Source organism: Carya illinoinensis, chromosome 16 (assembly GCF_018687715.1).
Source record: "Carya illinoinensis cultivar Pawnee chromosome 16, C.illinoinensisPawnee_v1, whole genome shotgun sequence".
Lineage (NCBI taxonomy): Eukaryota > Viridiplantae > Streptophyta > Magnoliopsida > Fagales > Juglandaceae > Carya > Carya illinoinensis.
Window position 1 is genome coordinate 14,770,166 of NC_056767.1, and position 10,364 is coordinate 14,780,529.

The window sequence follows — 10,364 nt, forward strand, 5'->3', positions numbered from 1 at the left end:
GAAGCTTTACCAAGGTGGCCAAATTCGTGGGTCTTGGTGGGCCTCAACCAAGTGGGCTTCAATTTGGAGTTTAAAAGGGGTTTGGTTAGGGTTTGAGATGCTATTAAGCACAAATCCAATTTTTCTTGGCCCAATCAAATTTCTAAAGTTTAAAAGGTTGGATAAAAATGTCATAACAAGGATTTGAGAAATTAATAGCATGTGGAAGTGATTTGATCAAGTAATTAAATACAATGCTAAAAATTGGATCAAAAGGGTTTGAAGGCCAACTTTAGGGTTTGGGGAAATTGTTTAGGGTTTCGGTTTCAACCAAGCTTTTGGGGTTTCAATTGGTTTCTAACCATTTATGCTTTCACTAGGGTTGAAACCCCCTTTTGATCTGGCTCAATTTGGTTGATCAGATGAAAAATGTTTTGCTTAGGTGACATGATCTCACACCTTAATTCCCTTCACAAATCCATCTAATGGTTCCTTTTTGTGTCAAGTGTCTAATACTATTCACTATGTGTGGCTAAGATCTTTCCAAGTGTCCAAATAAAACTTCTCTAAACTAATTTGGACATTCCACACTTTGAAAACACTGCACTTAATATGCTTATCGAGGTTACTATTCACTCTAGAAAAAAAAAACATAATAAACCTAGTACTGAAAAATCCTAAATATTCATATTAACCTACATTAAAAATAGTTTATCAAAACTCAACCCCGAAGTGCCCCTAAAAAATAAATTCATAATTTTGAACAGCCGTTTCATCTGAAATTATGAAAATGGGTTATTGTGACATAAAATCCTAAATATTCAACTGAGTCTAGTGGTGTAGACTATAACATATTCTGACACTTCTAACTACCCTAAATAATTAAAAATGCATTTCTGGCATCATAGCGAGTGATAACACTGACTATGTTGACAGACTAAAACCTTTGCTATTAGTCGATTCGTGAAAACTTATGGTATTTTCACGAGGTTCCTAAAATCTATAGAAATTCCATCATTAAATTTCTAACAGGCTGTTACACCCCTCTTTCTCCCACCAACACACTCACACCCATCAAGCTCTCAAACCCATTTCTCACCGACATCTATCCGAGCCTTCCAGATCCGGTAAGCCTCATTTTGTATTTTTTTTCTCATTCTTCAACCTTTGATGTAAAGGTTTAGTATCAGTAGGAGTAATGGTTTCTGGGATGGGTTCGTTTCCTTTTTTTGTTGATTTTACCCTGTTTTTCCTTATGGAGCGAAATGGAGATAAGTTTTTTTTTTTTTTCCTTTTCCCTTCGATCTCAAGGAGCATATTATTTCTTTTTGTATTTCTAAATGAAAAATATTTTTCTCTGCACATACGGCCAAGATTTGAGCAGGAGATCAGTGGGACTATGCACAAAAGGCGTTGGATTATGCTTGTAGAGCTGGAGCTGTGACTGTCCTCCGATCCTTCAAAACGGTGCACCAATATGATAGTTAGAAGAACATTGATGGGTTGATGAGTATATTTTTTCCTTTTTGCCAAGATTCTGAGTCGATCTCACCTTTGTGACCTCTCTCTCTCTCTCTCTCTCTCTCTCTCTCTCTCTCATGCATTTTGGCAGAGAAGATCTATGACCCATATTAATGATGCATTAATATTTCAATTTTTGTTTTTTCCCCATTCCCCGAGCATGTATGGTGCATCAGTTAGCAGTTATCTGATGCATAGAGCTTGTATTCCTTAATCTGCAAGTCATGACTGTATGTTGACCACATTTCCTAATAATGTTGAATGCCTTTTATGCTTTATGGTCTAGGCTCGGTTAGCCATGCATTTTTCAAGGTTCTGTTTGGCTTTATCTATGAGCTATAAAAGCTATGAAGCATTTAATAGCTGATAGGCTTTAGCTGCCATGCTGTTTATTTATAAGTGAGTTTTTTCTTATTTTATAATCTACTGCATTTTTTTACTCGTGTTTCATGCCTGCTTTTCTATTAATGTTTTGAGCAATCATCTTGAAATACAAATTGTCATAATCCAAAAACCTTTAATGATGCAGTATATGACTAGAAGATTGGAGGAGGTAAATTTGGATTTCCCTTTAGGAATGTGTAAGAGTAGTAATAATGTAGCTGTTAGGCTACCATCTCTTTGAATGACTTCCCATGCAGTTAGAAGATTTCTTTGTTCTTTCTCTGGGAGAAGTTGATGCTAGGCCATCTTATCAGTTAACTAGATCTGGCCTGTGGGTTATAGATCTTGTTGGCATGATAAGATTAGTGGTTCTCTTTTTATGTTTGAAGTGCTGGATGGTGGCAACTCTAGACCTACCTTTAGAGTCAAAAGGTGCTCATGCCATTCATTGCCCATTCCTAATGGCATAACCGTCCTTAGTTGGTCTATCTCTAGACTTTTTGCCGGTCATGCTAATGAAATAAGTGATGACATTATTTCTAATGCTTTATCTTCTTTCCTTTTATGTTTTTCAACGACATAATTGCGGGGTTTTGGTAAAAACTTATGAGATGAGTCCATTGATTCATCTTCCGTTTGGGTGGCTATAGTGAATAGACTAAGTTTTATTTGGTGTGATTAAATCATATGGAAGACTATGTTATTGATAGGTAACTCAGTTTGTAATTTTATATTTTGTAATGTAATGTAATTTCTAGTGTATTGCATGCATTTTAATTTTTAATTTTTATATATTTTATTATTCTAGACAATGTTAGTATTATGCTTTTTTAACATTACCTCTTAGAAAAATATTTCACAAAATATAGGCTTTTATAAAATTAAAAAAAAATGATGATTTTCAACAATTTCTTTTATAAAATTTCTATAATAAATATAAGCTTTTACATAAAAGAGAATTATGCTTATGTTAGTTATAAAAAAAAACATGATTATGCTTATGCTTTTCAATTTTTCTTAAAAAATCTTTACTTAATATAGGTTTAAAAAAAAAAAAAAAACCCAGAATCTGAGTTTCACAAAATCCAGATTCATTTGGTTTCCGGCCTGAATCTAATCCGGGCTAACCTGAGCCAAGTTCCGATCAGGATTTAAAACCCGGGTTGCGGTCCGGGTATATCCGGTTCCGGGTCGGAACCCGGATGAACAGCCCAGGCTATATATAAATTTCTCCTTGCACCGGGGAGCATTGGAATTTTGGATGCAAAACCGATCTCTGAAGTCGGAGGCAGTTTTTCAGTCCTTGTATTGGAATTCCTCACAATTTTCTCTGACGGGAACTACTCAAAAAATCATATTCAATATATTTGTTAAAAAATAAAAGATTTACAAACTAAATTAAAAAGAAAAAGAGACGTTTAAAATGGCATTATATCAAACCAACATCTTAAAAAGAACGTACAAAGTTCCACAATATTCACAAAGACTTGGATGAAAACCTCTTATATACAAACATAACGGGCTTTAGGGAATGCCTGAGAAATGAGATAAGATGAAAATTTCGTAAAAATAATAGTGTTTATGAATAATAGTAAAATAGTTTGAGATATGATGTTTTATTGAGTTTTGAAAAACGAGAGATAAATAAAAGTTCGAATGGGAGAGGCAGAAAATCAAGAAAACAGAAGTCAGATTTCAGGAACTAATTGGAAGCTTTCCCATTCACTTCAGAGTGATCATCTTTGAATGGCACGGTAAAGTTACGTCTCTCCTCAGCAGTAGCAGTGATTACTGGCATCCAAACATCAGCAGTGCCGCTCAAAAGTGTCTGCACCTGGGGATCTGCAGCCATTGCTGAAGAAATCTTCTCATCTACATCTTCTAACTTCTCTGATAATTCATCCAGCTGCTTGGCTATATCGAGCTGGAGGAATAAAAATCACAATTACTGGCTAATTCATGCAAGTTATTTCTCTTAAAAACACATGCTTGTGGGAGTAAGAGAGAAAATGTGAGACATAATGTAAGGGGGACTCAAAATTACCTCCCCAAGAGGCTGCACTGCTTTTGAAGGAACTTTCGTAACTTCTAATCCCAGGGCTTCAATTTTGGAGCGCAATTCAACTTCTTCTTGATTGGTCAATGATTCCACCTGCACAATACAAGTAACTGAGGAAAACCTATTGAAAAACATTGGAAAGTGTAATTCCTGCAAAGATATTCTCTAGTCAGTAATTGCATGATAATATACCCTCTTTTGCAATCGTGTGACATGTACCAAGTCAAAGGGTAATTTTCTTATTAAACCTGCAATATCATGATCTTATACCAATGCATATCAACAGGCAAGAAATGATTACTAACAAGTCACAGTAGAGAATGTGAGTTGACCGATGTATCATCTATTAGGACCCTCAATAGTCTCTCAATTTGTATTCTTGTTGATAACAATCTCTGGAGACTTCCAATATAAACTACAAACCAAAAGCTTCTGACTCTTCATTTCTTGGTTTAAAATTCTGAAATGACATAAAATTTCATTGGAGTTCTCCATATAGCAGCTTATTAGAAAATCTCTCTTTTGACATCAATGCTAGCCAGACTATCTACATTTAAAATCTTACTCATGGGAACCTACTCTAACTCAGCCAAATTTACTTTCAATCCAAAAACAGCTTCAAAGCATTAAAAAGGGACCCTCAAAGAGCGCCTACGTTCACCCCACAAAATATCAAAGGTATGATATGTAATAGCTGAGAAGTGTGTACACTAATATTACAAGGCCCCACAAAAACATAATTGTTTACCATTTTGCTGAGAGCCTCATTTACAATATTAAAAACAATGGGGACTATGCCGTTCGCCCGGCCCGGCCAGAATGTGAAGCTTTCGACCCGGCCTGAAAATGTTTATTTCCAAACAGGAATTCCCAATCTCAATTTCCAAAGCCAAATTCTGAACGAGACTGGGTTTTCCAACCCTTTTTTTAATTTATTATTAATATTTTTTTTTTGTGAATCTTGAATTTTAATTACAAAATTGATGTATTTTACCAAAGTGGATGACTTTTAATTTTAGATATTGTAATTTTTTATCTGTTTTTTATTTATTGCTAGGTATTAACCTTTTACTATCATTTAGTTTAATTTAATGTTTATATTTTACAAAAAATTACATTTTCTGAAGAATATAACCCATCTAAAGCCCTTGGGCATAAAAGAACTTTACTGCTCTGAAAATCAACTCCAAAATGTCCCAACTTCACTATTTTTTTCACGCCAACATAAGGAGAATAAGCTGCTATAGAACAGAACAAAGATTTAGCTTATTTGGTAGGCAAAATAACCCACCTAATCAAGAACAAGCAACATTTGGCTTTCATCCCAACAGCAAAATCATAAGAAAAATTCACCACACTCAAAACTGGTGGGTATGTGAACATATTTCATTTCAATGACTGAAATCATAAGCACCACTGCCTGCTCTTTTTTCTTTTTTGGTTTTGTTCTTTAATAAGATCACATACCCCACCAGTTTTGAAATAAGAAAAACACAAAACACTCAATTCCTTAACAGATGACTGGACTTTTCTGATTGAAAAAATATGGGATAACTCCAACACTTTTAAAGGGTCTCTCTCTACAACTGTGAGGTTGAGTGAGTGAAGCAGAAAACAGAGTAGGAATGAAAGTTGCATTAAAAACAAAGGAAGTAAATTGGATAAAAGTGATCTGCTCAAATTACATTCAATAATCACCCTACATATAGACTCCAACATAAAGATCCAATTGAAAAGACCTGAGAATATGGCACAAGGTTTGTGCTTTTTTGCAACTGACAGAGATTAGGTTCCAAGACACAACAAAAAGAAAAAGCACAATGGAAGGGCATAGAACACATTTCAAAATGCAAATCACTTAAACTTCATTATAATAGCAATAATACTGCCCAATATATCAAGATGCAGTAACAAAACCAGTCTCTCAAGGAACAGATCTAACCAGTGAGTCACATTTCAGGAAGTCCTTGGGACGCTCCTTGTAGCATGCCAACCAAATGCTTGTTGAACATAAAAAGTACTTTGGCCAGACCATACACACAAATTTCCAAAGGCAAAGGCAAAGCGATCTAAGATATTATAAGAATTCAAGACCAAAAAGAACCATCTGTGCAGCATTGTATTCGAATTAAAGTTGGACAAAGACCGGACATGAAGGCTGTGAGTGCAATCAATTACCTTCATAATTAATTGCTCAATTCAATTTCACATTACAACAACATAAAAAAGTTGATTTGAGATGCTTTACTCCCTGCTACTAATAGAAAGTGAATCATCCTCAATATGAAACTTTCTTTTCTTGGTTTGTAAGCTTAAAAAGGTGATTCTTCAGAAGGGTCAGTCAACATAAAAAAGCAATAAGATATTATTAAGAAGAACTGATCAATGAGATTTTCAAGAAACATAACCTGATTTTACAATTTCTTCTGCCCCTGATTTTACAGGAATACAAAGACTCTCAACCGTACAGAACCTCAGTAGCAATTTTCTCAAGAACCATAATTTACACTGCAATTAACCAGAATAGCCGATAGGTAATAAATCTTTCAAATTGCAATATTACAGCTTCTGTAAGTACTCCAGATAAACAATATTCCCATCTCAAAAGGTTACATAGTTGGCTGTGAAACTATTTTACACGAGGGGCTTAGCTGCTAAATAAAACAGGATGACACACCTATGAATCCACAACACCAGATTTTAAGTATGCATTACTCTTCCATTCAAAGGATACCCAGCCTGTTTTGTTCACACAATTCCATCCAAGAACGAAAAGTTATCTTTTTCATCTCAATGGTTTGTGATTCAAATAGTGAATCATTTTTTGTTCTCTCTAAAAGCTACAAGGACCCAAAATTATTTCCCCAAGTCTCAACCATGATGGGTGTTAATGATAGAAATTCTAAATTCTCATACTAATAGCTCAAAGCATGTCTAAAAGTTTGGGAATCAATAACTCCACCACTACATACAGCATATATTTATACCTTGACAAGAGAATAATTATGCAGTAATTTTACCCACCAAATTTTTTCAATCGCACAAGCCCACTGAATTTCAAGGTAAATCCTTACTATGATTTCTGCTTTAAAAAAGGCTACTAATGTGATTTTTCCTCTTGCTTGCTTCGAAGTTTTAATATAGGAAAGCACTCCAAGTTTCACCCATTTACTTTCTACATTGCAAACTTGGTAACATATATGACAGATGACTGGAAGAAATTTCTGAAAGAAAATTTTCCCCAATTACATCCCAAATCCAACAACCCTAACCCTAGCACCTCATAAAACCAACCCACCAAATCAAATAAAACCAAGACAGATGCAAAAATGGTGTACAACCACGATCTCCTGTCCGTCGTTCCTTACCTTCGATTAGTGTTCACCGAACCTTGTAGAGAAATATCACACGATCCAACTAGTGGAGAGAGTAAGCGAGAGAGACAACGAGCCTTGCAGAGCGAGCGAGAGAGAGATAGAGATATAGAGAGAGAGTGAGACACATAGAGAGAATGAGACAGAGAGAGAGAGAGTTGCGATGAAAGTTGAGAGTGAGAGCAGAGAGCAGCGTCGAGAGTCTGAGAGGCTGAGAGCTATTAAAGTTATGGTATAAGTTCAGACAAATTCAGTTATCGGTTAATAAGCGATCAAATTCGGAAGACAAGCAGTCATTTCCACTTCATCTTGAAACAGTTCGGGTATTTTTGAGTCGGGTCGAAAAATTGGCCAGATTAAGTATAGTTTTTGCAAACTCTTTGGGGTTCCTCGTCATTTAAAAAAAAAAATGATCATAGACCTTTGACAAACAAATTATGCGGCTTTGAAAAAATCTTTTCAACGGTCCTACTCATCTGATTAGCAAGAACTTTAAGGGGAGATTTGGATAGTGAGTTGAAATGAGATGTAAGTTGAAAATTGAATAAAATATTGTTAGAATATTATTTTTTAATATTATTTTTTTTTGGGATTTGAAAAAGTTGAATTGTTTATTGTATTTTGTGTGGAAATTTGGGAAAGTTGTAATGAGTAGATGAGATGAGATGAAATGTTTTTTTGTATCCAAACCTAGCCTAACAATTATCTTCCACACATCATTCACAAGACTTATGGGGCAGTATTGTTTCACATCCGTTTCCTAAAATTTTTTAAGGAGGGTATAAATATTAAGTTTTTTTCAAACTTACTATTGGTGTGAGACTACAGGAATACCCTCATAACAGAAATGCTACAGACAGGGAAGTTGGCGCAGGAATTGCGCACACCTCCAACTGCCTCATTTTTTATGTTTCCTTTCGTGCGCAATTCCTGCACCAAAACACCTGCATCAATCATTTTTCCCCTCATAATGTCACCTATGATCACATCCCAAAACCTTGAACGAAAGCCATATTATATGCATTCGGGTTTGGTGCCTTTGTCATTGATTGTACTTTTTCCCACAGTCACATTCTGTTCAAAAGGGCTCTAAAGTTACCTGGCCAACTCTTCCTCTATGGACTTGAGTGTTAGCTTGCTAGGCTTAGGCCTCCAGTAAATTACCAAGAAAACTAACTTTCATAATACTGCCAACAAGATTCCTAGATCTCATATTGATCAAAGGAGATTGAGTTATCAACCAAAAGCATCTGATATGTAGTAAAGACCCTAGGAAACACTCAAATAGTGGCTGCCAACACTTGGAGTTTGTATTAAGAAAGTGTAACAACCCAAGGAAGGCACAAGCCACATCTGCGCACATACACCAAATGGGCTAATCAATATTACAATTATGCCCCCATGGAGTCATAATAAAAGGTTGAGCTTCTCCCTTCTAAGCAAGGTGGGATCCATTCACCACCTTCCTATAAATAATGATGGGTATTACAATCTCCTCTCCTTAAATTCCTGACATCCTTGTCAGGCTATTCCATCATCGATGGCACAACTCATATCACACACTTTTGATTTTAATAATCTCTTATATAACTTGTAGCGACTCAAGGAAGGCTCAAGCCACATTTGGGCTCATTAAAAAAGGAATAGTCAAAGTTACGATTAGAGTCCTTTGGAATCTTTATAAAGGGCTTGAATATCTCCCTCCCAAGCAATGTGGGGTCTCGTGCACTACCTTCCAATACAGAATTGGGGATATTAGAAAGCTGCTTTTTTGGTGAATGCTTAGGTTAATCAAAGGTCACCAGTTGATTCAATAAGGTTCACTACATGCCTAAAATTGTCATAAGCTTCTTCCTCAATGAACTCCAATTGATGTAATAAGGTTCACCCATGACTTTATAGGGAAACAAAATGCCAATCCTAAGGCCGTTAGAAAATCCAGAAAATGAAAAAAATAAAATAAAATCCTACAAAAGAACTAGTAGATTCAGAATGCCTTATCGAAAATAGGTTATATTGGCAAACCCTCCAAATCCCTAATGGAAAAGAATCCTGAGAATTATTATGTCTACACAAGCATTTACTAGTGGAAAAGTATTTCTTATTATGTCTCCAAATCGAAATCTTCTTATTACCGTAAATAAAAATTCGAATTTTTCTAGTGGAAAAGGATTTCTAACTTATTAAAAATAAAAATAAAAACTCACGATCCATAACGGAAAATGATTCTTTATTCTGCTTTCTTTTGCCAATAGAAAAAGAATCAATATCAGCCAAAAAATAAAATATCCCCATTTCATCACGAAAAATATACTTGATTATAGATAAATTTATTTTTAACGATCCACAGTAGAGAGAAGAATGTAAAGATAAAAAAAAGAATAAATTACAAAAGTCACCAAACTCGTTCAAGTAACTTTTAACATCACAAATTTCACAAAAATCCGATAACATAACGCTTTTTAGAAGTCAATCTAAACCTATTCACGAAAATTGAAATCAAATGTCACGGCAAAGAAAAATATAAGACCGAATAAAAGAAAATTAAGAATCATCGTATAGATAAAAGGACAAATCGACTGAGATAGAAGAGGAAAGACAATACCTGTTGGAGGAGACCAGAGAGGAGCTGAAACAATTGGTCATCTGCTTTCCCTTCCTCTGCCATAATTTTCCCGATGTTGTGTTTGGGTAAATTTGCTTTCTGTGTTTATTTTCTTGCGAAATACTTCCCCCGGGGGTCTCTATTCTCTACTTGTTTATTTTATATATTATATTATTTATCTCTTTTGTTTTTAGTGCTTGATATTACATTCAAGAAGTAAGTTTAAACAGAATCATAAAAATAAAAAATTAGATATTGACGTGTAGTATAAGAGATTATAACTAGGTTTTTTTTTTTTTTTAAACTTCAATATCCTCCGATATTGTGGCATAAAAGTATGATATTGTGAGTAAATAAATGAGATAATTAATCAATGAACTTTCCTTTTCAATAGGGCTTGTGACTATCATCCCTAAGCATAACTCTAAAAAGAAAAATGTTT

General features: G+C 34.8%; 1 protein-coding gene across 2 annotated transcripts; it reads right to left on the minus strand.

Annotated features, from left to right (window-relative positions):
• Window positions 1-3,282: 3,282 nt before the first annotated feature.
• LOC122299357 lies at window positions 3,283-10,080 on the minus strand. 2 transcript variants are annotated; one of them, XM_043109588.1, is made up of 4 exons: window positions 9,923-10,075; window positions 6,352-6,451; window positions 3,929-4,053; window positions 3,283-3,808 (listed from the first exon to the last, which is right to left on the minus strand). In XM_043109588.1, exons 1-4 carry the CDS (start codon window positions 9,983-9,985, stop codon window positions 3,587-3,589), a joined length of 510 nt encoding a protein of 169 aa, XP_042965522.1. In that variant the 5' UTR covers window positions 9,986-10,075; the 3' UTR covers window positions 3,283-3,586. The 2 variants fall into 2 exon arrangements, with proteins under 2 accessions (XP_042965522.1, XP_042965524.1); XM_043109590.1 differs by lacking the exon at window positions 6,352-6,451 and having other exon boundaries at window positions 3,929-4,036; window positions 9,923-10,080.
• Window positions 10,081-10,364: the final 284 nt, after the last annotated feature.

Bases quoted from the DNA above. Each gene is read 5' to 3' on its own strand.
- LOC122299357 (XM_043109588.1), bottom strand. From the start codon at position 9,985: ATGGCAGAGGAAGGGAAAGCAGATGACCAATTGTTTCAGCTCCTCTCT. The intron at 6,452-9,922 runs GTATTGTCTTTC...GGTTAATTGCAG, and splicing joins TCTCTGGTCTCCTCCAACAG to TGTAAATTATGGTTCTTGAG. The intron at 3,809-3,928 runs GTAATTTTGAGT...TTATTCCTCCAG, and splicing joins CAGTGCAGCCTCTTGGGGAG to CTCGATATAGCCAAGCAGCT.